This window comes from Heteronotia binoei, chromosome 10 (genome assembly GCF_032191835.1).
Source record: "Heteronotia binoei isolate CCM8104 ecotype False Entrance Well chromosome 10, APGP_CSIRO_Hbin_v1, whole genome shotgun sequence".
In the NCBI taxonomy this organism is placed as follows: domain Eukaryota; kingdom Metazoa; phylum Chordata; class Lepidosauria; order Squamata; family Gekkonidae; genus Heteronotia; species Heteronotia binoei.
In genome coordinates this window covers 25,204,796-25,232,471 of record NC_083232.1, presented here as the reverse complement: position 1 = coordinate 25,232,471, position 27,676 = coordinate 25,204,796, and the positions used below count along the sequence as shown (strand labels likewise).

The following is a 27,676-nucleotide window of genomic DNA, read 5'->3' as shown; positions in this document are numbered from 1 at the left end:
CAGAAGTATAGTGTCCAGATCACGTGATGTGAAGTGATGGTATTGCTTTACTCTGTTTTGGTAAGACCTCACCTGGAGTATTGTGTTCAGTTTTGGGCACCACAATTTAAGAAGGATATAGACAAGCTGGAACAGGTCCAGAGGAGGGCGACGAAGATGGTGAGGGGTCTGGAGACCAAGTCCTATGAAGAAAGGTTGAAGGAGCTGGGGATGTTTAGCCTGGAGAAGAGGCGGCTGACAGGTGATATGATCACCATCTTCAAGTACTTGAAGGGTTGTGATATAGAGGATGGTGTGGAATTGTTTTCTGTGGCCCCGGTAGGACCAGAACCAATGGGTTGAAATTAAATCAAGAGTTTCCAGCTCAACATTAGGAAGAACTTCCTGACCATTAGAGCAATTCCTCAGTGGAACAGGCTTCCTCGGGAGGTGGTGGGCTCTCCTTTCGTGGAGGTTTTTAAACAGAGGCTAGATGGTCATCTGACAGCAATGAGGATTCTGTGAATTTAGGGGGAGGTGTTTGTGAGTTTCCTGCATTGTGCAGGGGGTTCGACTAGATGACCCTAGAGGTCCCTTCCAACTCTATGATTCTACAATACATTACTGTGTATAAGAAGAGCAGCCTGCAAAAACTTTGCCACAGCATCAGTTGTGTTCCCATCTTTGTTGTTTAATAGATACAGCAATATATATGAATCCAGAAGCTCTAAGTTACTATCAAGGATAAAAGATAAAATGCTGCACCGAATATTAACATAATAACAGCATTCTAACACATGAGACACAGTTTCAATGGACCCACTTGCACAAGGATGTAGTTTGTTAGCAAAAGGTGTACTTTTAAATCTCCCTGTTAAAATCGTTGAAGGGAACCTAGCAAGAGAAAAGATTCTGTGTAATGCTGGAGTCTGAAGTGGGTAAAAGTAGCTAGCAATTACAACTCCTGTTTTCTTCTGATTTCTCTCTCTTGTGGAATATCTGCCTTATGTATTTATTTTATCTGCTGCTTCTCCATGGAACCTGCTTGAGGTGATTTACAAAGTCAAAAACTATTTTTTTAAAAAAAAACATAAAAGAGGGTGAAATTAATACACTCACTTATCCATTTTCAAGATGGAATCGTTTCATTTTTTTAAAAATGACTTTCCCACTCTTTCTGGTGCAAAAGAGGTCACAGCCCGAGGAAATACCACCCACCACCACCACCAATAATAATAATGGCATAATGCAGCCAAAGCTAACTGCTTTTTTACTTCAGTTGTTTCAATGGCAGTGTTAGTGCATCTCCTGCCAACAAGTATTTATGGAACAAATAGCCACAGATGATCAGTAATGAGAGATCCATGGCAGATAAAGCTAAAACATACACACCCAATATAGAAAATTCCTTCAACACATACAGTGAACACATTGTTAGGTTAGGGTTGCCAAGTCCAATTTAAGAAATATCTGGGGACTTTGGGGGTGGAGCCAGGAGACTTTGGGGGTGGAGCCAGGAGACATTGGGGGCGGAGCCGAGAGCAAGGATGTGACAAGCATAATTGAACTTCAAGGGAGTTCTGGCCATCACATTTAAAGGGACTGCACAAATTTTTAAATGCCTTCCTTCCATAGGAAATAATGAAGGATAGGGGCACCTTCTTTTGGGGCTCATAGAATTGGACCTCCTGGTCCAACCTTTTTGAAACTTGAAGGTATTTTGGGGAGAGGCACTAGATGCTATACTGAAAATTTGGTGCCTCTATCTCAAAAAACAGCCCCCCCAGAGCCCCTGATACCCACGGATCAATTCCCCATCATTCCCTATGGGAATCGTTCATGGAGGTGCATGATGGCTCTGGGGGCGGGGCTTCCCCCGCTGGCCAGCTGGCTGGGGGAGGGGGGAAGTCTGTAAAACCGGGGGATCCCCCTCTGGGACCTGGGGATTGGGAAGCCTATGTTAGGTCCATGGTGAGCAAATCCCACTTCCATTCTGACCCAATCGTCCATTTTCTTTCCTGCTGGTCTTTCCTGTGTTCAAGTCTTTGATACGCCTTTGCAGGGCCTTTTTTGTAGAAAAAGTCCAGCAGGAACTCATTTGCATGTTGAGTCTTCCCCCCACACACATCACCATTGGTGATTTACAAAGTCAAAAACTATCCACACAGGACTTTTTTGTAGGAAAAGCCCATGAGGAACTCAGTTGCATATTAGGCCACACCCCCTGATGTCATCATTGTTTCACACAGCGCTTTTTTTGTAGAAAAAGCCCAGCAGGAAATCATTTGCATATCAGGCCACACCCCAACACCAGGCCAACCAGAACTGCATTCCTGTGCGCTCCTGCTCAAAAAAAGCCCTGGTCCTTTGTCCTCAGATGGCCTCTGCACCAGAACTTCCTGAACAAAAGTAAAGCACAGGGTTTCCGCCAGAAAACTAACTTGTGTGATATGTTTAATTCAAGGTTCAATGAATGTATTTAGTTTGTCTGTCTGTCTGATTGTTCTTTCCTTTTAAACATAATGAAATAGAGCAGGGGTCCCCAACATGATGCCTGTGGACACCATGGTGCCCACCAACACCTTTTCTGATGCCCTCCGAGTGTTAGGAGGAGGAGAGCTGCTTTTATATCCTGCCTTTCACTACCCAAATGAGTCTTGGAGCAGCTTACAACCATTCCGTTGCTTTCCCCCAACAGACACCCTGTGAGGTAGGTGGGGATGAGATTAGAGTCCACCGCTCTTAACCACTACACCAAGCTGGCTTTCTCCACTACATCAAACTGAGTGGGGCCAAGTAAAGCTTTTGCCCAGCAAGCCTTCTGTTCTGATTGACAATTGGAACTTTGATTGCCTGTGTAGATACTCTAAATGTTGCTTTGGCAGGAGCTTCCACCACAGTAATGGATCTGTACTGTGTTACTGGAGTTACCTATTGCAACCATTTTGTGACATTCTGTGGCAGCCATTTTGTTGCTATGCCCACCATGTTGTGTCAGAATTCCAAATGTGCCCACAGGCTCAAAAAGGGTTGAGACCCCTGAAACAGATTATAAGAAAAGTACTACTAACAAGCCATCTAAGCGTCCTTCTCATTTGGACATTAGAATACACTTAATCAGGGGTGGAATTCTAGCAGGAGCTCCTTTGCATATTAGGCCACACACCCCTGATGTAGCCAATCCTCCAAGAGCTTACAAGGATCTTTTTTGTAAGCTCTTGGAGGATTGGCTACATCAAAGGGGAGTGGCCTAATATTCAAATGAGTTCCTGCTAGAATTCCACCCTTACACTTAATGATGGACTTCCTGCAGGAACATGGCTGAGATTCATTAGCATCTGAATACAAGAATTATCATAGAGATGCTACAGAGTAAGGCTGTTTGGGAAAACCCTGAGAGAGCTCTGCTTGCTTAGAGAGATATGACATCATGCTCATAGCAAATGATCTATGCCATTAAGGAAAAAACGCATTCATTTCTTGTTTTGCTGGTTCAAGAAAAGGAAAGAAATAGGCCTGAGAACAACCTATTAAGTTGTCCTAAATGGGTAATGGTCACCACCTCCCCTCTTGCTGCAGAGTCTCCATGTTCTTCTGGAGGATTTTCTCCCTCCTTTCAGGAACAGCACTTCAAAGAGACTGACAGGCTGCAGTGGGAGGGAAGAGGCAGGGAAATTCCATCCTTTCATTGGAAAATTTTATCTGGATCCAGCCCACTGAACTCTTTGGACCAATCCAAATAGAGACCGCCTTGAACATCATTCAACTTTTCTGGTCTTTTGCCGAGCAAATTTAGACTTGAGCAACTCGCTGCAGCTTCTGCAGGAGAGTTTCCATCATGGTTTTCCGTTGACCCTGAAGATAACTCCTGAGGGTTTTTGTTCTTGTTTTAGGAGATCCCTTGTGGGTAATGAAGGCACATGCCACTGATAAAGAGAACATAAGAACTAGAGAAGGAAAGGGCGGAATACCTCACGACCGGTTGTTGTGTGTTAAAAATTAAAATTGTTGTTATGGTAATTAACCCACCAAGCATGATGTGGAGGAGGATGTGGCGCCGAGGAAGCCACAGCGTGTTGCCATGCCCACGGATATGAAACACAAAACACACTAGCAAATTCCTGTCAGCTGCAGTTGAGCAGAACCTCCACTAAGACACATTCGGCTTCCTAAACACCAAAACTGACCATCTCTTTGAAACTAAGCTTGTGGTTTTTCATGCACGACAGACTTACAGCAGCGTGCCATGCCATCTTTATCATATCTAGGGAAACATGCTTCAATTCGAATCCAGTAGCATCTCAGAGACCAACCAGATTTGGGGGTTATAAATACTTGGGGGCTTGAATCTAGCTCTTCCACTGCAGCAGACCAACATGGCCTCCCTCAGAAAGCCATAGCATTTGTCTCAAAGCTCCCTCCAGTTTGAGACAGCCAGAGCTGTACATTTGCATGCAGACCTCCTGCCGTCCCTGTGTGCTGTTTGAATATTTAAATGGAGTTGTGCAAAAGTAGCAGTTGCAAATAAATTAAACTGCGATGCACTGTGATGTTCCTTACGCTGTCGACTAGGCAGCTCCAGGTGAATAACTAGGGCACCAGAGGAGCCAAGAGCACCGAGGGCAGCACCCTGAGAAGTACACTCAGTCCCAGAGTTGCTGCCTGTGGCTTGCTCACATGGCCCCCCATTCAGGGAGGGAGGGAGGACTGGAGGAGGAGGAGGAGGAGATGATGATGATTGATAATGATGATGATGATGATATTGGATTTATATCCTGCCCTCCACTCCGAATCTGAGAATCTCAGAGCAGCTCACAATCTCCTTTACCTTCTTCCTCAACAGACACACTGTGAGGTAGGTGGAGCTGAGAGAGCTCTCACAGAAGCTGCCCTTTCAAGAACTACGAGACCGTTAACTGACTCAAGGCCATTCCAGTAGCTGCAAGTGGAGGAGTGAATCAAACCCGGTTTTCTCAGATAAGAGTCCACACGCTTAATCACTACACCAAACTGGCCCTCAGAGCAGGTAGCTGCTAGCTCTGCCATTGCTGGCAGGCTGCTTGCCCACCGAAGTTACAGCACAGAGGTGCCTCCTTCTCATCTGTCCAAGTCTGTGTGATGCATACCCAGATTGGGCGTCCAATGGCTTGAAACATGGAAGCTTGGTTCTATGCACTTCCCGGCCAAGGGGAAGGGGAGCTTGCCTAGCTAGTGGTTAGGCTAGGGCACCAAAGACCCTTGGACTGGCCTTGTCCTTGTCTGACTTCATAGTTTAATGAGATCTGCAGTTTCTCAAGGAGGGGGCTGTGGCTCCGTGGTAGGACACATGCTTTTGCAGGGTCCCAGGATCTACCTCTGACATCTCTGGCTGAAAGAATCTCAAGGATGCTGAGCTAGATGGCCCAGTGGTCCATCTGATGCCACACAAGAGAGTTTTGGGTGGGATTGTACTTCTCCACTGACAACCCTGCAACTTCTTTGGGAATAATATCCAGGACAGGACTGCCAGAAGCTGGAGAAAACTGCTTAAGGGGGGAAGAATCTAGCTCATAGTTCTTCATTTAAATAATCAATAATAACAGTAGTGTAAGTAATAATAACAGGGGTGGAATTCTAGCAGGAGCTCCTTTGCATATTAGGCCACACACCCCTGATGTAGCCAATCCTCCAAGAGCTTACAGGGCTCTGTTTTGTGGCCTAATATGCAAAGAAGCTCCTGCTAGAATTCCACCCCTGGATATTAATAATAATGTTGCTGTTATTTTTATTCTTACAACTACTGCTATTATTATTGGTGCTGCTGCTGCTACTACTGTTGTTGCTGTTACTGAATTAAGGAAATAAGCTTATTGTTGCCAAATCAGTTGTCTTCCCCCCCCTCCCCCAAATCAACTGCAGGAAGTCCCCTACAAGTGATCAAGAACACACAGCACTAGCAGAGGATGGAATAGAAATTGGGCCTTACAAAACAACAGCTAGGATGTCCCTTTCTGGGATCTGGCAGCCAGGATGTGGAATGCTGGGAGCTGTTGACAGTGGAAGATGAGCTGCGTAGGCAGAAAAAGCAGACCTCTGGCCCTACAGTAAGTCCTGTGACACTGTATCATTTGACTCAATTAGCTCCAATGACTGGAATATAATTGAGCCCAATCTAACATGAGCAGTGAGTCATGTTGGAGCCTCAAACTTCGCATATCAGGGCAGGGAATTAATTCATTCTTTATCAAGGGAAGCAGAACAGCCTGTCCAGGAGATGTTTAACTGTATGAAAGGTGGGGGCGGGGGGGGGAGTTGCAGTGGATGGGGTGAAATGGGCTGTAGAAACCACAGAGACAGTCTGCTGTTTTGGAAAGCAAATGAGACTGCATATAACAAAGCAAAAGTTTGAAAGTGGTGAACACAGTGGATAAAGAGAAAGGGAAAGCGTGTATGTGAACACGGCTGCCTTACACTGAGTCAGGACACTGGCCTATCAAAGTCAGTATTGTCTATTCTGACTGGCAGTGGTTCTCCAGGGTCTTGGACAGGGGTCTTTCACCATCACCTACTAGCTGATCCTTTTAACTGGAAATTTCGGAATTGAACTTGAGATTTTCTACATGCAAACGAGATGTTCTGACCAGGGGTAGAATTCTAGGCCACATTTTAGGCCACATTTTAGGAGCTCTTTTGCATTTTAGGCCACTGATGTTGCCAATCCCCCAAGAACTTACAAAAAAGAGCCTTGTAAGCTCTTAAAGGATTGGCTACATCAGGGAGGTGTGGCCTAATATGCAAAGGAGCTCCTGCTAGAATTCCACTCCTTGTTCTGACACTGAGTGGCAGGGCAGGTGCATGGGAGTAAGCAACGTAGGCAGTCGTCTAGGGCACCCCCTGGCCTAGGGAGCACCACTGGGTGCCCCCTCCCTGATTAACGACTCTGGCTCCTGACCACTGTCACCTTGTCCTCTCCCATCACCAAGTTGCCCTCAACAAAGCCAAGCCACCCCCCTGTCCCCGATGTGTGACTTGGCCTCCCGCCTCATCCTATCCTGCCACCCTCCTTCCTAACATGGCCAGCAAGCACTTATTCTCACAATTTTTTTTATAACATCACATTTAAAAAAAAAAAATTAAAAATCAGTAAATTAAAAATATGAAAAGTTTCAAGTTTGGCACTCTTCAATTTCCCTATTTTTTTTAATAATGGGGGGGGTGCTAGTGGATGATTTGTTTAGGGCGCCAGAAAGCCTAGCACTGGCCCTGCTGAGTGGTATGACAGCTCCATCCACTTCCCTTTACTAACTGAGCCACCCTAGTAATGTGTTGTCTTCTTTGCTGAAGAATTCTGCTGTCCCACCCTGTCACAGTATGATATTTTGGCTGCTGGCTCAGCCCAGAAACCCGAAGGAAGTATCAGGAGCCCTCTTTAACTTATATAATTTAAATGGCACTTGAGAAGTTTTTATATTCCAAATTAACAAAACATTTTATTCAAGATAGAGAGGAAAGGTCAGGTGAAATCAAGGGTTGGAATTCCTGAGGTGAAACTCAGAATCTCAGAGTGGCTCGCAATCTCCTTTATTTTCCTCCCCTACAACAGGCACCCTGTGAAGTGGGTGGGGCTGAAAGAACTCTCACAGAAGCTGCTCTTTCAAGGACAACTCTGCAAGTGGAGGAGTGGGGAATCAAACCCAGTTCTCCCAGATAAGAGTCTGCACACTTAACCACTACACCAAAGAACTCCCCCTCCCCTTGTTTCAGTAGAAAAGGCAGCAAGATCTGACCCTGTATGTTTTCTCTTGAGGGGGGAAAGGTTGTAGAGACATCAAAACTTTCAACAAATGTGCATGACAGAAGTTGCAGAATTCCTGTTTAGTATTCTGTCTGAAATCAGTTAATTCATCATTTTACCGCTCCAGCAGTAAACTGGAACAGTTTCACTTACAAAATATACTGGTGAATCAGGCTGAGTTGAAGAACACTTGTCATTTAAAAGGACTCATGACCTGATACTCCAAAATTGGTCCATATGTGAACTTATCTAGAGGAATCCCTGTAATAGTCCATATGTCAATGTTCAGCCAATTTTACAACATGTCATTCCCCCTCCAGCAAATTATACATTACTATTCAAAGTCATCAGGAATGTAGTCTAAGAATGAAATATGTTTACTGACACAGATGTATTTGTCCTTGGGGGGAAATGCAGTAATGCTATGATTTATCTGAAAATGATATCAACCTTTACTGATATCGGTGTTCATTTGTGACTAAGTGGCCAGTTTTGGAAACTGAAAATGTTGAGTGCCCCATTTTTCAAGGAATGTCCACAGATGCAAGGGACCATACAGCAGTAGCTACTGATTTTTTTTCCTTGTTGCCATCTTCATTTCTGGCAAGTGTAGTTAACCCAAAGCAACGCTCTCTACCATTCCTGAAACTTCTCTGAACCTTCCTGGTGGTCTACAGAGACAGCCTGATCTTGCAAATAAATATATAATATTGATACACAGATGTTCTTTGAGTGAAGTTGGGGAACCTGTCTGCCAGATGCTTAAGAAGAAGACCATATATTTATATCCCACCCTTCTCTCTGAATCAGAGTCTCAGAGTGGCTTACAATATCCTTTATCTTCTCCACCCACAACAGACACCCTGTGAGGTGGGTGGGGCTGAGAGAGCTCTCCCAGAAGCTACCCTTTCAAGGACAATTCTGCTAGAGCTATGGCTGCCCTAAGGCCATTCCAGCAGGTGCAAGTGGAGGAGTGGGAAATCAAACCTCGTTCTCCCAGATAAGAGTCTGCACACTTAACCACTAACAGGGGTGGAATTCTAGCGGGAGCTCCTTTGCATATTAGGCCACACATCCCTGATGTAGCCAATCCTCCAAGAGCTTACAAAAATGAGCCTTGTAAGCTCTTGGAGGATTGGCTACATCAGGGGTGTGTGGCCTAATATGCAAAGGAGATCCTGCTAGAATTCCACCCCTGATTACTACACCAAATTGGCTCTTTGGGTTAAGCCTCTGTTCCCTTCCTGTTGCAGGTTTTAAAGGTCTGAGTGTGGCCAGGGCCATGAGCCTGTGGCCTTTCATGAACAGCATAGTGAATCCAGGTTTACACTGCGGCGTGGCAAATCACGGGTTTCCCCTGCGCAAAATGGCAGCACAGAGCAACTGGTGCGAAATCGCTAGCTTGCTCTGGAGAGAAATGGAAGCCTGGAGCGGAGCAAGGTTAGTGCAGAATCAGCCAAAATCTTCAGCTTCAAGGTCTCCAGGGCAATGAGGAAAACTACTTCTTTGGTCTGCCTTTCCTCCACTATTATCCTCTGGATCTATTCGCATTTAGATTCCATTTCAGTAAATTGAAAAGACAAAAGGAGAGCAAATCACTGGAAGCTGTACAAAAAGTGGAACAAGGGCTAGGATCCTATTGACCTCCTTGAATCTTGCATCTGTGACAAGGGTTGCACAGAGAGGAAAGAAAATCCTAGGGATGTGCATTCGGATACTTCCAGTCTGAATATGTATCGGAAAAATACCTTACCAGTATTTTAAAAATGTGTTCTAGTATCAGGATGTTATTTAGGATTTTTCAGGATACCAGTCAATGGATCTTGAAAGTATTTGGGAATATACAAAAATATTTGAGGCTTGCATTTTAAGTCTCTCAGAACTGTCGTCCCCCCCCCCCCTTTAGCTGTACAGTGTGTCCGTATTAGTGCCTTCTTGCCAGGTCTTCAGGTTAGTTTGACTTGGATTCTCTCATTTGATATTGGTTCTGTTGGGTAAGCAACAGTGACCCTTAAGTTGCATTCTCTGGTTTAACAGTAGTTGTATGGGGCTTGCCACATTGATCCATGTTTCTGCTGAGATTCTCCAGTTTTACATTGATTATATTGGGCTTGTTGGATCTGTTTGAATGAAGGAAAGGGAGTTGAGGAACCTGTCTACCAGATGCTTAAGATCTGGGTTAAGCCTCTTGTTTTCTTCCTGTTGCAGGTTTTAAGAATCTGAGTGCGGCCAGGGCCACGAGCCTGTGGTCTTTCATGAGCAGCATAGTGAATCAGGCAGATTCAGGTATGAGAAAAAGACCCCTAATTTCAGAACATCGTTTGATTGCCAGGGTGCCTGGAGACTCAACTCACACACATCTGCCAGGAAAACGTGGGTTTTGTCTATCAGACTGTAAGGGACTTATGTGAGTACTAACAGCCACACCATTGCAGCAGCACTCTGTGTCTCTGAAAGAGTGCTAACCAGGAGAACAGATGGGTTTCCAGCCGCTCCGTGCAAACACCATCTTGGCCGTTGCAGCGAAAGAAGTTGCGCTGCTAGGAACTGTCCAGGCAAGCGGATTCCAGCCTTGACCATAGAATCCACATGGGAAGGCTAACATCACCAGCAACTATCTTCCTGCAGTGCCAGACTCCATTACAGCGAAGTGGGAGGCTCATGTACTCAACAGATGTCACCTATGCATAAGGCAATCAAGCTTATCTTAGGCGTGGATCCTATCAGACTGCCTAAGCCTTTGTCCAACGGAACCCAAGACAAAGGATGGTGCCAGTAGAGGAATGAAGAAGAGGAAGAACATCTTCACCCAGAGCCAAGTTTCTTTGTATAGATTGGGTGTTACCTTAGGTAGCAATTTGACCATCTATTGTCACCTTTTAGATAAGTTTTGTTACCTTTAATCACCTCCACCCCAATAATTTCACCCATTATTTCCCTTAATGGTCATCCTGGAGCCTCCCCCTTTGGCCCATAGTTACCTGGAAGTCCAATCAGGTAACCAGGGCCAGGTCTGCTCATTGACCAGGTATGGGCATCCAATTAGGAGCCCCCAATAAACTGGCTATTGGCTACCGCATAAGTCCAGCCCTTATGGTCATTGCGGAGCCTCCCCTTTTTCTGAGGTCATGTACCAGCTGACCACTGTCATCTGCCCCTGTACCTCCCATTCCCTAAGGGCTCAAGGTAGTCTTTAAAACCTGTGGTTCAGCTCCCCACAGGTGTGCATCTAGCAGTACCCCATTCCTGCTGCTTAGATACATCCCCGATTCTTGGCCAGAGAGCCCACCACCTCCTGAGAAAGCCTGTTCCACTGAGGAACCTCTCTAACGGTCAGGAAGTTCTTCCTAATGTTGAGCTGGAACATTTAATTTCAACCCATTGGTTCTGGTCCTACCTTCTGGGGCCACAGAAAACAATTCCACACCATCCTCTCAGCATCCCTTGCCAAGATCCATTCAATGGTTACAACAGGGACAGAACCTGGGATCTTCCGCATCCAAAGCATAGGGTTGATAAACCAAAGCTGCAGACTCTCTCCAGGAGCCGATGACTCAATAAAAAAACGAAAAACCCTTTGCATCAATCTTGTCTGGCTAGAATTTTTTTTTTTTCCCTTGAAGGAACAGTGCATAAACAAACAAACAGAGCCCCATTGATACTGCTGGATGTTGGCTTCCATTGGAATGTTGCAAACGCAATTGCATTTAAACAGAGCTGTGGCTGGCTTATTGTCAATTCTAGTTTGGGCAGGCCTCAAATTCGAAATGAGTCAAGAAGAAATGCAGGGGAAATCATATCAGGGAACATGACTTACCAGCACAAGCATCGTTTTCACGTTTGTTCAAAGAGCAACCGGTGGCTCTTAGCAAAGACTATGGCATCTAAGATGAGTGAATGAATTTGGCTCTGGGCTGTTCCATAGCCTTCCTCTCATTTCATCTGTTAGCGAAAGTAACACATTCTCGGATGAGTCATTGTTCCAAGCTGTGGAATAAAGTGCCAGCAATGACTGTATTAAGGGAAATCTGCCTTTTCCCCACTTGACCCAAAGTTTTCAGGGTAAAGACTAGGGCTTGGGCCCTCATTAAAGGAAAGGAGAACCTGGGAGAAGGGGCAAAATGTGATTCCTGTGCGCTCGTTTAAGCCCTATCAGCTGAAGCAGGGCTTGGGAGAGCTGCACACCATGGCTTCCCCAGGAAATGGGAGATCAAGCCCAGAGACCCTGACAAAGCTAAGCAAGAAAATAGCAGCTGCTTTTAGGCATCCCTGCCACTTGCTTGTGCCCCTCTTTCTTCCAGGCACCTGAGCAGCAGTCGCAGCTTAGAGTAGTGTTACTGCCTGTGCAGCCAACAGTGACACCTGGATTGGGTCCTCCATTTGGCAGAGGGTGGAAGAAGAGGAACTAGGGCTACCAAGCTCCAACCAGGGTGGAGGATCCCCCCGGCTTGGGGGGTCCCCAACCCACTTGCATGGAGCAGGCCACCAGGGGGATCCCCGCCCCCAAAGGGCACCATCATCATGCAATGTGCCCTGTGCAGTGATGTCACCCGGAAGTAACATCATCATGCGGACACATTGTACTGGGGACCCTCTAGGATTCACAATAAAATTCTATGGTACCATAGAGTTTTACTGTGAATCCTACAGTGTCTCCAGTGTGATGACGTCACTTCCAGGTGATGTCATCACACTGCGCACACAAAGCGTGCAAGAGAGGAGTCCCCTGCCGCAGCAGCAGAGGATTTTGGCAAGCCTACGAGGAACACCTACTGTATTTATCAAGGGAGACAACAGGAACCAATCTCACTACCCAGAAAGAGGATGCACAGAGATCTCTGCTGTCTGCTCCTGTGTGGTGCTGGCTCTAGAACTGCCAGCTGCAGCTTGAGAAATTCCTAAAGATTTGGGGATGGAGTCTGGAGAGGCAATGGGCCTCTGCAGGGTATAATGCACCATCTAAAGTAGCCATTTTCCCCACCCAGAAGTTGGCAGCATTGTGCGGGTCTCAGAAGGTGACAGTAGGCCTGGACCTCAGCAAATGCAAATGCTGACCCTGGCATCAGCCATAATCCCGTTCGCTAAGTACAGTGGCCTAATAAATGCTTTACACTCATTCTATATTGGTATTCTTAACTGGGCAGCAAAAATAGTTCTACCAAGCTGCCATTGGCTTCTTACATTGATGAAATAGGTCAGAAATAAGGTGGGGGGACATCTTGTTCTCCCCTAGTAATCTTTTTTAAGGTTGCCGGCTTCCAGATAGTGGCTGGTGATCTCCAGCTATTGCAAATGATCTTGAGGCAACAGAGATCAGTTCACCTGGAGAAAACAGCCGATTTGGAAGGTGGACTCTATGGCATTATATCCCACTGAAGTCCCTCTCCTCCCAAACACCCCCCTCAGGCGCCACACACACCCAAATGTCCAGGTATTCCCCAACCCAGAGCTGGTAATCCTATATCCTATACTGCTCTGGCAACATCAGGCTGCAGAAATTACATGAAAGATTCAAACACCACCAAGGTGGTCTACCTGGAGCTCTAGTCTAGTGTCTGGTGCTCATTTATCTACTCCAAATATTCATACTTTGCCTCTTCCATGCTTAGGCTGGTTTATAATATATGAAGTAACCAATGCAAGCAATCTCTAAACCTAAAACAAACTGCAGTCAAAGCACCGAGACTGACTGTGTGGCAAACCACAGCAGTCACACATTCACTTCATCATTGGGTCTAAACTGAGTAAGCATTTTTTTGTTTGTTTTTTAAAAAAATGGGCATCAGAAAACATCAACGTATGCAGAAGTTAAATGGAAAAGGGAAGGATTTCTGTAAGTGAAGTGCCACAACAGGCTGCCCGACTACCTCACTTCGGAAAGAAGAGTACCAGGAAAGGGCCTGCAGCAGAAGTCATTACATTTGGGCTACTTCTTAAGGTAGCAGGTGGTCTTTCAGATGTCCACATTGCAAGCAGGATCCATGCCACCCCTGCAGTATAGGAACAAGTACCTAAAAATGGGTAAACAAAAGTTAGGGGATGCCTCTCTACTGCAAGCATGGGAGGCAGGCAGAGAAGATCCACACACTCTAATCAACGGACCTTCCATTGACTTCCTCTATGCTGCCATTCATTTCTACCACATCAACAGGTAACAAAGCACCTTTTGTCCCTCTGCCCAACACAATCACCTGGATTTCCCCGCTGAGAAACCAAGAAGTTGAATAAGAACACAAACAATGCCAGCTTGTTCTTCTTGAAAGGGAACCCTGTTTGCTGGGTGCCAGATGGGAACCGTCAACTTATTATGATTTTTTTTTTCTGGAAGGTTTTAGTAATAGATGACTACATTTATTGTAGATCTCCAAAGCCAGGCCTGACTTCCAAATCAATAGCAATGATGTCAGCCCTTGGCAGGTGGCTACTACTTACTTTGTCACTGGAAGAGAGCCCGTGGGGTCACATGACTAAGCTTCATCTCTTCAGCTTTGAACATTACTGGAGGATGAAACCTGTCTCTGGGCTGGGGGGGGGAGTGGGTCACATGATGGAACATGGTTCTCTCTCTCTTTTTTTTTTAAAGCACTCCACAAAGAAAATATATACAGTAGTGAAATTAGGACAGGAATTCTTCTCCCTCGTATCTAGATTTCTACAGGAATGGTATTTTGAGGTGAGCCGGCACCTGTAGTTTGAAGTGAAACATCCCAGCTGCCAGTTTGCCACCTCAGGAAGAAGCATAAGTCAGAGCCACAATAGCCTTCTTCAGTTATTTACATTTATGACCCACTTTTCATCCCAGTGGGGGATTGAAAGTGGGTTACGACCTTCTCCTTTTTATCCTCACAACAATCCTGTGAGGGATGTTAGGCTGAGAGTTACATTCTTTTCTAGCATAATGATACTTGACGATCATTCCTTTAAGGCGCTTTCACACGCACCGAATAAGGCAACTTTCAATTCACTTTCACTGCACTTTGCAACTGTCTGGATTTTACAGTGTGAAATGCTAAAATCCACTTACAAATGGTCACTGAAGTGGATGGAAACTGCAATGTTTAGCAGGTGTGAAAGGTGACCTTACACCAGCTTCATTCACCCAGGGAGCGATCACATGAGAGATTTGGCCCAACCTAGCCATGCCTCCCCTCCAGATTTAACGTGTGCAATTGCATGTGCAGATCTGCCCCCAAGTTCTGCCCATGCCTACCTCATCTAAGGACGGGCTGGGACCAGATTAAATAGCCCCAGCCTGGTGGAATCAGCTCCCCATGGAGATCTGGGCCCTACCGGACCTGTTGTCATTCTGTACGGCCTGTAGGCAAGCGGGCCTCCTCTCCTCTCCTCTATTGTTCAACCATCTACTGCCTACCCCTGCAATGACTTACCATCTGAATTATTATACTTGGACCGATCACTTACCGTTTTCCCACGCAGCTTACCTTGGAGTGACATCCCTCTTCACCGTGCAGCATCTGCTCGGATTTCCCACCATCTGCTCCGCAGAAGCAGGAAGAGCCGCAGCTTTTGCATTGCTAACATAAACTGGGTTTTAGCGATTTACATTTACGACGCAGAAGCCCCGGCACTTCCTGCTTCTGCGGAGCAGATGGTGGGAAATCCAAGCAGACGCTGCACAGTGAAGAGGGACGTCACTCCGAGGTAAGCTGTGTGAGAAAACGGTTACTGTGTTTAATCTGCAATGCGCCCGTCCTGCCAACATTACATTTTTATTGAGTTGTGTGATGTTGTTTAGTTGTAGAGTATTAATTTTATTGTTATATTTTAATTTTTTTTTATGCTTGTAATCCAGCCTGAGCCCATATGGGGGAGGCCAGAATATAAATCTGCTAAATAAATAATTAAAATAAATACTGGGAACTTCCCAGTAGCTAAAATGTATGCAGGATGCATTTCCTAGCTGTCTGAACAGCCAGGGGTGCGCTGCGCCTGCCCCACACCCACCCAGCATGCGCATGAGAAGTCTGAATGCTCCGCTTGTGCATGTGCCGCCAGTGCCTCTCCCGGCAGCAGGGTGGGGGCTGTGTGATTGGCCATGGCGCAGATCAAAAAGAACTGGCTTTTTCAGAGCTGGGATACTGCCACATCAAATCTCTTGTGTGATCTCACCCCCATTCTCTATTTTCTATGCAGATAGTTCGCTGATCTACCTTACCGTGCAGGGTTGTTGTAAGGAATATAGGGATTAGTGCAATTAAGTGCTTGCAATAGTTTAAAGCACTATGGAAATGCTCTCCAAATAACTTTCATTGGCCCTTCCTGGCAACTAAACACCCCAGCGCTTCCTTTCAGTGTTCCCTCTTAGCTGAGTTAGTGTGAGCTAGCTCAGTTTTTTAGCCCGCAGTTCACACATGTTTGTTCTAGCTCAGGAAGGATGGCCCCAGAACAAAGTAATTTATGTAGTAGCCAAATCACTTGCTCGCAACTTTAATGCCAATAGCTCACAAAATAGCATTTTTGCTCACAAGACAACACAGCTTAGAAGGAACATTAAGAACATAAGAGAAGCCATGTTGGATCAGGTCAGTGGCTCATCCAGTCCAACACTCTGTTGTCACACAGTGGTCAAAAAAACCCAGGTGCCATCAGGAGGCCCATCAGTGGGGCCAGGACATTAGAAGCCGTCACACTGTTGCCCCTCCTCACACTTACCCCAGACAGAGAGTTCCAACAATGCACTGTAGCTAATAGCTACTGATGGACCTCTGCTCCATATGTTTATCTAATCCCTCTTGAAACTTGCTATGCTTGTAGCTGCCACCACCTCCTGTGGCAGTGAATTCCATGTGTCAATCACCCTTTGGGTGAAGTTCTTCCTTTTATCCGTTCTAACCCGACTGCTCAGCAATTTCATTGAGTGCCCACGAATTCTCATATTGTGAGAAAGGGAGAAAAGTACTAACTTCTCTACCTTCTCTATCCCATGAATAATCTTGTAAACCTCTATCTTGTCACCCCTCAGTCCACATTTCTCCAACACTTCTTCCTGTATGTAATAGCTGAGAAAATTCTGCTTCACCAGCTGAAGAAGTGTGCTTGCAACCAAAAGCTTCCACCATGAATAAAACTTTGCTGGTCTTAAAGGTGCCAGTGAATTCAAACTTTGTTATGTAAATGCTTCATGTTATTCTTAAGAGTCCCATGGCACAGAGTGGTAAAGCTGCAGTACTGCAGTCAGAGCCCTCTGCTCACGACCTGAGTTCGATCCCAGCGGAAGCTGGGTTCAGGTAGCCGGCTCAGGTTGACTCAGCCTTCCATCCTTCCAAGGTCGGTAAACTGAGTACCCAGCTTGCTGAAGGGAAAGCGTAGATGACTGGGAAAGGCAATGGCAAACCACTCCGTAAAAAGTCTGCCATAAAAACGTTGTGAAAACAATGTCACCCCAGAGTCGGAAACGACTGGTGCTTGCACAGGGGACTACCTTTACCTTTTTATTCTCAAGAGATCTCATGCTTTAAAAGATCTCATTCCTTCTCACGAGACAAACCACATCATGTGTATTGACATATTAAAGATGGTGTGCAAACAATTTTTTTTTTTTGGGGGGGGGGGGGGGACGGATCCCGGGAGACATGAGGCAATTGAATTATTTCTTTTTCCCTTGCTATTCTGATGCCCAAATACTCAATTTAAAAAAAAAAGAAATCAGGTGCATTGAGGCTGTGCCTTCCTCTTCCCTAATGGAAGAAGAGGAATTAATAGCCCGTTGGGTCCCCCCCCCCTTTTAATTATATCTAAATATTTACAGCTCGGTCAAACATGCTTATTACGTGAATGTTTTTGCCTGTGCCAGTGTATAAACGGACACACAGGTCGTACCTTTCTTTGTTCCACCAACCAGCTCCATGTTCTTTTGTGAAAGCTTTTAATAGCCTTCGGGGCTGGAAGGATGCCTAGACAGTCACAGGACTGTATGAGTCACCAGAAGCTTTTTCTAAAGCTAGCTAAACACACAGAATTGAAAGCATTTTGCTTTAAACACAGTGTTGTTTTCCAAGCATCTATGTTCAGGGGCACAACGGCTGGGAAAGTCTAGGAGCTAAGGAAGCACATTTTCACCAATGCTTGTGTGGGAGACCTTCCAGCAGCTTTCAGAGCACGAGCCTAAATCAGTACAAGATTGCAAAATTGGGCCAGAGAGGCCGTTTGGCTCCAGCTGCAAAGATTCTTCCACATAGCTGAAATGTCTGGAGTGTCTGAGAAGCTGGTTCAAGGTTACACCTGAACAAAAACAAATTGCACATTGTATAATCATCGCACATTTGTCATATTTACTGGGGCAAAGTATTTGGTTCGGTCATGGGAGAGGTCCACTTGTTACCCAAGCGCTCTGAGAGCAAAGGTGAGAAGTAGGTAATATGCTAAGAATGGCTTTTCTCAACAACGATTTGGAAAGAGGCAAGTGGCTTTAAAAAAAACAAAACAGTTCAGTGACTCAACAACAAAAATGGGATTGGGGCATTTGTGGTGGTGGAAACCAGGGGTAGATTTCTAGCAGGAGCTCCTTTGCATATTAAGCCACACACACCTGATGCAGCCAATCTTCCAAAAGCTTACAAGAAAGAGCCTTGTAAGCTCTTGGGGGATTAGCTACAACAGGGGGTGTGTGGCCTAATATTCAAAGGAGCTCCTGCTAGAATTCCACCCCTGGTGGAAACCCAGTGGTTTTAAAACAGGTTCCTCTTTCCCCAAGTCTAAATATAACATTCAGATCCAGCCAGACAGCCAAGAGATGGGAGTCATGGGAAACGATCCACGATCTAGGTGGGTATATTAATATCTCCCCTTCTTTCTACTTGTTCCCAGTCAGTTCAAATTCCTTCCTGATAGCTTCTGAGCTGATGCATTTGGATACTTTATAAGAATGAAACTGCATGACTAAATACGAAAGGGAGGGGGGGAAGAGATCAGTGCTTAATGAAAGCTTTTGTGAGTGATTCACAGGTCTCATCTCCAGACACGGAGTTCTGTGCCCCAGGCAGTTTCGGTATTAATCAGATAGTGGTTGCTAAGGGCTACAATCTGCTAACACACATACACAAAGAAACCGAGATCGCTCATGTCACTGGTGCCATTTGTTAGCGCTGCTTTAATTTATCAGAATGCATTCGAGGCCTGGAATGAGTGACAGGAGGGGTGCTCTGAGCTGAAACATGCTCAGGGACCCCATGCTATTTCTGTCCGGTATAGTCACGGCTGTGAAAAGGGAGCATTAATGCAAAATTCAGACAAAGGTTGAGCATCTTCGCTATTGCAGATGCTGGGTTTTTTACTCTAAAAGTCACTTGGTGGACAGATTGCTTTTCCAAGATGGAAGCCTGTCCTGGAATTTAGGCTTCATGGTATAGTTTAGAGGTGGCCAAACTGTGGTTCTTTCACACATATTGTGTGGCTCTCAAAGCCCCCACTGCCCCATCAGCTGACTTGGAGCAGGCAGCTTGGAGAATGCATTTAAAGTTGCTTTCTTTCCACCTCTCCTCCCCCATCTATTTGCCTGCCTGCCTGCCCACCTGCCTTGCGGTGCTCAAACATTTGACATCACGTCTTGTGGCTCTCAAACATCTGACAATTATTCTATGCGGCTCTTGTATTACGCAAGTTTGGCCACCCCTGGTATAGTTTCTGTCTTGGGGAGCTTTGGCAACTAGGGTTGCCAGCCTCCAGGTGGAGCCTGGACCTCTCCTGGGATTACAACTGATCTTCAATCTAGAGCAGGGGTGGCCAACGGTAGCTCTTCAGATGTTTTTTTCCTACAACTCCCATCAGCCCCAGTCATTGGCCATGCTGGCTGGGGCTGATGGGAGTTGTAGGCCAAAAAGATCTGGAGAGCTACCATTGGCCACCCCTGACCTAGAGGCATCAGTTCTATTGGAGCTATAGCAGCTTCTGAGAGGGAGCTCTTCAACCTGTGATGTCCCTGCTGAGCTTCCTCCCTAAAGTCCACCTTCCCTAGGCTTTGCCCTCAGTTCTCCAGGAATCCCCCAAAACCAAAGCTGGCAGCTTGCTCTGCTCACAGGCCATAACATTATGCAATGCTTGTATTTAAAAAAAAAAAATGTGAAGATTTTAACAGGGACATGAGATACGATGGCCAGCCTCCTGGTGGCAGCTGAAAGTATTTTGGAATTACAACCAGGGGTCATTGTGTAGAAAAACAGGTGGCGGAGCTCATTAGCATAAGTCATTAGCATATGCCATGCCCCCTTCCAGCCTAAAGCAACCCGATGCAAGAAAGGAGAGCCCCAGGAAAGCAAGGATCCAGCCAGCTCAAGCAGGCCTTGCTCTCCTGGAGAAGAAGAAGAAGAAGATATTGGATTTATATCCCGCCCTCCACTCCAAAGAGTCTCAGAGCGGCTCACAATCTCCTTTACCTTCCTCCCCCACAACAAACACCCTGTGAGGTAGGTGGGGCTGGAGAGGGCTCTCCCAGCAGCTGCCCTTTCAAGGACAACCTCTGTCAAAGCTATGGCTGACCCAAGGCCATTCCAGCAGGTGCAAGTGGAGGAGTGGGGAATCAAACCCGGTTCTCCCAGATAAGAGTCCGCACACTTAACCACTACACCAAACTGGCTCTCCTGGGTTGCCCCCTCCACCCCATTCAAAAGGCCAGCAAGCCACCCACCACCCAAAATCACATAAGAAGTGGAGAAAGGGTGGCGCAGGCTTCTCCAGGGGTTAATGAGGGCTGCTGGGGGTGTGGCAAAGCTCCTAGTGGCTGGCAGCTGCACCTACTTATTCAATCGACAAGGTAAATGGGGAGGAAGAGGGAAGACCATCAGAAAGGTTCAGAAGCTGCGCTGCTGTGAGCTCCCCCTGAATCTGAGGCCTGATTACAACTGATCTCCAGGCCACAGAGATCATTTCACCTGGAGAAAAGGGCCTCTGTGGAAGGCGGCCTCTGTGATATTACCCCCTGCTGAGGTCCCTTGCCTCCCCTCCCCAAACCCTCCCCTCCTCAGGCTCCACCCCCTAAAATTTCCAGGTATTCCCCAACCCAGAGTAGGCTACCTTATTATAAGAAGTTTTCCCCTTCCCCCATCAAGCCATTCCTTATTAGAACCATTGGTTCTTCCATCTAAGTTGTGCCTCAAATGCTCCATGTGCCTGACTGTAGGGTACAAAACAAAGCAAAAAAGCAATGTAGAACCGATTTCAGTATGTCCTTTGACCGACTGCTATGACTTCGTGTGGAACCAAAAATGTCAAATGTACTGCTTTGTGTTTCTTTTAGCCAGCATGACCATACCAGTGGATAATTTAATGTAATCACCAATCTCTTTTCTTTGAAAGACTTTTCTCACCTTGATATGGTGCCAACAAGTGTTGCATTCATACCATTTTGCAAGAGATGGGTCTGAGTTGCTTAAAATAGGGATGCCAGCCTCCAGGTGGGAGCTGGGGATGCCCTGGAATTACAGCTCACCTCCATACCAGTGTTCCCTCTAAGCTGAGTTAGTGTGAGCTAGCTCACAGATTTTTAGCCTCCAGCTCACACATTTTTGTCTTAACTCAGGAAAAATGGCCCTAGAGCAAACTAATTTATGCAGTAGCTCACAACTTTAAGGCCAGTAGCTTATAAAGTAGAATTCTTGCTCACAGGACTCTGCAGCTTAAAGGAAACATTCTTCCAGACTACAGAGATCTGTTTCTCTGGAGAAAATGGATGCTTTGGTGGGTGGACTCTATGGGCGTTTTCGCACTGACCTTAATCGGCAGCGACGCCCCTCTTCAGCACGCAGGATCTGCCCGGATGTTGCACCAATTGCCGCAGAGCACCCGGAAGAGCCGGAAAGTCCCGCGGCTTTTGCGGCGCAAATGGAAACCACCAAAAACCAGTTTCCATTTGCGCCACAAAAGCCGCGGGACTTTCCGGCTCTTCCGGGTGCTCCGCGGCAATTGGTGCGAAATCCGGGCAGATCCTGCACGCTGAAGAGGGGCGTCGCTGCCGATTAAGGTCAGTGCAAAAACGCCCTATGGCATCGTGCTCCACTGAAGTCCCTCTCCTCCCCAGGCTCCTTCCCCAAATCTCCAGGAGTTTCCCAACCTGGCTCTGGCAACTCCATCCCTCACCTGGTGCCCAACAGAAGGACCTGGTAATAACCTTAAGAACAACATTTCGATACATGGGGGTGAACTGGCTTTGTAAAACAACAACAACAACACATATGAAGCTGCCTTATACTGAATCAGACCCTTGGTCCATCAAAGTCAGTATTGTCTTCTCTGACTGGCAGTGTCTCTCCAGGGGCACAAGCTGAGGTTTTTCACACCTATTTTTAGTTGGAGATGCCGGGGATTGAACCTGGGACCTTGTGCTTACCAAGCAGATGCTCTACCACTGAGCCACCATCCCTCCCTAAAGCCTGAACATTTTCAAGCTAACAGAGGAGAGGAGAAGGAACTTGACAGAGAACAGTGAAAATGCTGGGCATGGAAGGGCTTCATCTTGCCTTGCTTCAAATGCCATCAGTTATCTGCAATTGATGTAACCAGACAGCTTCCCATACTCTAATGATTTACAGTATGTTTATAAGCCTAGATAGGCATAATTGTAGGCATGGAAGAATGTCTCCTAATGAATTCCTTGAGCGTCAGAAGAGCTTGCAGGGGTTGCAGGGCTCCCTGCCAAAGAATGCACGACAGGCCAGCCCCAACAACTATAAAAGTTGGGACTGAAAAAGGAAACAGTAAGCGCAATCGAGCCAGCCTGCGGTTGGATATTTCAAGCCACCGACATGCTAAAATCATTAGTGTCTATTGAAAAATCAAATTTGTGTCCCGCCCTCAAATCAACAAGCTTTTTTCTGCTTTATAAAACTCCCTTATGTGATCAATTATCGCCATTACAACTTGGATTTCTTTCTATAAAAGACTAAATATGAGGCTGAAACATAATAAAGTGAGGAGGGGGAGTCGGAATCCTCCTGGATGATTAAGGACGTTCCCCCTGTAGATACAGAGAACTGGAGGCCCTTTTCACAGATGTGATTTTAAAGAGCCACAGTTACAGTTACAGTCAGGGCTTTTTTTGTATCAGGCGCTTCTTTGCATATTAGGCCACTGTAATGTATGCAAACTCAATAAGAACTGAATGCGTGTTCCTGCCTGGCTCATTGGAGCCAGACAGCCAGAGCTTGGGGACTTGGGAACAAAGGGCAACAGGATCCAAAACCCTGCTGCCCTGCTCCAATCACGGGCCCTCTACTGGTTTGAATGGACCAATCAAACGCTTGCGTGGGAACATGGGTGTGTATATAGTTGGCCCTGTGGGCCCAGTTCAGCAGTCTCACGTGTATGCCTCAAGATGCTGTAAACAATAAAGAACTGATGCTTCACTACCGCCTCGCCTCTTCCATGCATTGAACCCACTATATTATAGCCACACACCCCTGATGTAGCCAATCCTCAAAAAGCTTACAAGGCTCTTCTTGCAGGGCCTACCGTAAGTTCCAGGAGGATTGGCTACATCAGGGGTGTGTGGCCTAATATGCAAAGGAGTTCCTGCTACAAAAAAAAGCTCTGGTTACAGTTACTGAGAATGTACTATCTCGGGGGGGTTGCTGTTGTGACTCTATGCAAAAGCAAAGCTTCATGAGCTGGGCTGGCTCCAGGTTTCAGGAAGTCCTGGGCAGAGGATGCCCAGGGGCTCCCTCTCAAGCTCTGACCCCTGCCAGGACTAGGCTTCCCAACCCTCCCGCCCTGGCGGGGGACCCCAGGATTTCCAGCCTCTTCCCCCGCTCCCCAAAAAAATGGAAGCGGGGTGAGGGGAGGAAACGGCGCCAAGGAGCGTAGTGAGCCACCCCATCTTGGAGCGAGCGACGCCGCTGCACAGCTGCCACCTCTTCTCCACTTCACCGTAGCTGTTTCTCCAAGATGGGCTCAGGCTGGGCCCATCTCGGAGGAGCAGCTGGGATGGGGCGGGGAGGGGGTGGTGGCGGCACAGCGGCATCGCCCGCTCCGCCTCTGAGGTGGAGTCAGAGGGGGGGGCGGGCCAGGAGCGTGGCGGGCCGCGAGTCTGGGTCCTTCTAGGACCCGGACTCACGGCTCACCACGCTCCTGGCCTGCCTCCACCCTCCTCTTCTCTGGTTTCGCCTTGGAGGCGGAGCGGGGCGGGCCATGCCGCTGCGCTGCCGCCTTTTCTCCGCTTCACCGTGGCTGCTCCTCCAAGATGGGCTCAGGCTGGGCCCATCTCGGAGGAGCGGCTGCGGTGGGGTGGGGAAGAGGCGGCAGCAGCGCGGCGGCGTCGCCCGCTCCGCCTCTGGGGTGGAATCGGAGAAGGGGAGGGTGGAGGGAAGGAAGGCATTTAAAAAGTTGTGAGGTCCCTTCAATTTTGATGGACAGAACTCCCTTTGGAGTTCAATTGTGCTTGTCACACCCTTGCTCCTAGCTCCACCCCAGTGTCTTCTGGCTCCACCCCCAAAGTCCCCAGATATTTCTGGAATTGGACTTGGCAACCCTAGCCAGGACCCCCATGTGTGCCTTCTTTCCAGCCCACCCGCATCCCCACTTACCTGTGGGTCCTTCCTTCCCTCCCCTTCCTACTGATGATATGTCATTTCCCCAGTGGTGTTGGGTGATGCGTGCCAATAAGAAGACCAACGTTTGCCTGTATTGGGCACTACCTGCAGGCTCTTCCCAGGCAGCATGTGGTCGTGGTGGGGGGGGCTCTCTTCAGCAGTGGGCCTGGCCAGAAACCCCTGGGCCCTGGCAGCTGCCCAACCTCAGGGTATGGTGACAGCAGGCCTCAGATTCAGCAGGGCTCACAGGAGCACAGCTCCTGGACCTTTCTGAGGGTTCCCCCTCTTCCTCCCCACCTACCTTGTCCATTGAATAGTAGGTGCAGCTGCATTAGGAGAGCAGGCGGCCAGGCAGCCACCAGGAGCTTTTCCACTCCCCCAGCAGCCCTCATTAGCCCCTGGACAAGCCTGCACCACCCTTTCTCCACTTCTTATGTGATTTTGGGCAGCGGGTAGCTTGCTGGCCTTTTGACTGGGGGAGGGCAGCCCAGGAGAGTCCAAGGCAAGTGAGGCCTGCTTGGGCTGGCTGGATCTTTAGCCAGCCCAAACAGGCCTCGCTCTCCTGGGGCTCTCCTTTCTTGCATTGGGTTGCTTTTGGCTGGTGGGGGGGCAGCATATGCTAATGAGTTATGCTAATGAGCTCCACCACCTCTTTTTTGACAAAACGACCCCTGGGTGACAGCAACCTTTTTCATGGGAAAACAAGGCTATGCAATAGGAGAATGAGGGCTGTACCTTGTGGAGAGGCAACAGATCAGAAGCAAAGCATATGGTTGCCTCTGTGTAAGTGCTGTAAGTCTCCAGTTTTAGCTGAATGGTCTCCAGTGGAGGCCTGGCAAAGGCCTCAGCATAAGACCTTGGCCAGTGTTCATGAAAGTAGACTGCATTGACTGTTGATGGACCAGTGGTTTAAGTCAGTCTAAGGATGCTTCAAGGCAGCTCGGAAGGCGCCGCTGGTGGGAAAGTCGCCTTCTCTGCGCTTTGGCTCCCGTAATGGCCGCAGGTGCATGAAAAAGAGGCCCTGCACTGCCCCTGCGGTTCCTGCCCGGAGCAGCCCGGTCTGGTATTCAAGCTGGGAAAGTCTGAATTTTCTCAACAGGGTTTTCATGTGAGTGAGAGGATCCAGCATCTCGCCCAACCAAAGAAAATAGAAGACGTTTGGAACTATTCTGGCCGGCTGGTCTGCGGAAACCAAGAAACCATCTGGCCCCTCTCCTCAAAGGCCCTGACATGCCAGCCCAACTCGAGAATCCTGGACCTGGCAAAACCCAAGAAGAAGTTGGAACAGAAAATGCAGTACAGGCCTCTCCATGTGTACAGCTGCGGTCGGGACTCTGAAATCTGGGAGCAGCCTTTCAACACATACGATTGCATGCCATCTGAACGGATATTACAACTATCAGAACCAAAGTTGTGCTCATCAATCTATCTGGAACGGAGGCCGCGAAGCTCTCCGATATGGTCTGTCAGCCCATCAGCACTTCATTGTAAAGCTTCCCAGCGGATTCTGGAAATATCACAGCCGAGAAGCCTAAACCCATTCTTCGTCCTTCCGAAAGAGCCTGAAACACCCATTACACGTGCTGCCCGGACCACGTCAGCATCCCCACGGACACAACGTCTCTCTCAGCCAGTAATCAAGAGGGCCATTCCCTGCTATGAAAACAGATGCATGGAGGCTCCCATCCGAAAAGTAACCCAGGCCGCCCTTCAAGCGATCCCAACTCCAAGACTAGAAGAACTCGCTAGGCCTAAAGTGACCTCGAAGAGCTCCCCTGACCGTAATGCCGAGTGGCCCGTGACATGGGCAGCAAAGAAAGCCATGGCTTCCCCGAGACTTGAGGCACTTGCTCAGCCTCCCAGAAGGGCCTCCGCTGACGTTGTACAATTCAACCCAGAAGCTTTCACGGTAAAGGAATCAGCTAAGAACGCGCGCTGTACAGAGCGGATCAAGAAGCTAGCAGAGCCCATTTTGCGCTGAGCCCTTTTGCCAGAGGTATCTAGCGGTCTCTGCCAGCTGAGACCAACCAGCTGAGTTGCCAGTCATTAAATCCAAAGAGCAAAAAAAAAAAAAGAGGATGCTTCAAGAGCCCCGTGGCGCAGAGTGGTAAAGCTGCAGTATTGCAGTTGGAGCCCTCTGCACACGACCTGAGTTCGATCCCAGTGGAAGCTGGTTTCAAGTAGCTGGCTCAGGTTGACTCAGCCTTCCATCCTTCCAAGGTGGGTAAAATGAGTACCCAGCTTGCTTGGGGGAAAGTGTAGATGACTGGGGAAGTCAGTCATCCCACAAACCACCCCATAAAAAGTCTGCCGTGAAAACGTTGTGAAAGCAACGTCACCCCAGAGTCGAAAACAACTGGTGCTTCATAACTGACTGAGGAGACTGCAATTGAGAGGCATAACAAACAATGTTCTCTCTGAGCTGTGGAGTCTTGTGAACAAAAATTCTGCTTCATGAGCTGCTGGCATTAAAGTTGTGAGCTACTGCATAAATTTGTTTGCTATGGAATCATTTTTGCTGAGTTAAGACAAAATTTGTGTGAGCCAGGAGCTAAAAAACTGAGAACTAGCTCATGCTAATTTAGTTTAGAGGGAACACTGAAACGGACAAAAACCTTTCAAAATACAAATGTCCTTTGGTAATCTGGTATGGGGTTAAATTTGTTTCTTTTTTGCCCTCAAGTTGCAGCTGAATCTATGGAACACCGTGGAGTTTGTCCCCTGAAGCTGCCATTTTCCAGGGAAGTTGATCTCTGTAGCGTGGTCAGTTGTGATTCCAGGAGATCTCTGGCCCCATCTGGAGGTTGACAAGTCTACCCTTGATGTGGTTGCCTGTTTGACCACTGATGTTGTGTTTTACCACTGCATTCTCTGCTCAGGCCCTAACTTTACATTTAAATTTCCTTGCCTGCTTCGAGTCCAGAATGGGGACAGGGCAAATGAGGACTAGGGCATGAACTGGGAAAATTGAGGTTTGTGAAAGGTTCGTGATTCGGGGGGTCTCAAAAACCATGAACTTCTGAGTTCACTGGCCAAGTCACTCCACCATGGCAGCACGGTGCCAACGTATCTGCTGACACAAACCACGCAAACATCCCAAAGCCACCTGGGAGGGTCGTTGGGGCAGGATGGTACAAACCAAAGTTCGCAAACCACAAACCACATGAAGTTTGGGATGAATTTTGGTTTGTAATTTGGCTCATGCCCTTCCCTAGTTTAGATCTCTCCCCTTGGTCATATACCAGGGAAATGAAACAACAACAGAGCCTCTATGCTCTGCTTGCTCTCCCTCCAGAGCCTAGCTGGACATCGTGTAAAAGAGGATGCTTTAACCCAGCAGAGCTCTTTCTTATGTTCTTATGACCTGCTGTGTTCAAATCGTGTG

At 47.4% G+C, this 27,676-nt stretch overlaps 1 protein-coding gene across 1 annotated transcript in view; it reads left to right on the top strand.

The window, feature by feature from the left end:
* LOC132578362 (testicular haploid expressed gene protein-like) overlaps nucleotides 1-26,272 on the top strand; it is a 161,221-nt gene extending 134,949 nt beyond the window's left edge. The window contains exon 2 of the mRNA XM_060248307.1: nucleotides 25,295-26,272. Coding sequence (XP_060104290.1) covers nucleotides 25,295-26,272 — 978 coding nt within the window. The remainder of the gene's footprint in view (nucleotides 1-25,294) is intronic.
* The last annotated feature ends 1,404 nt before the right edge of the window (nucleotides 26,273-27,676 follow it).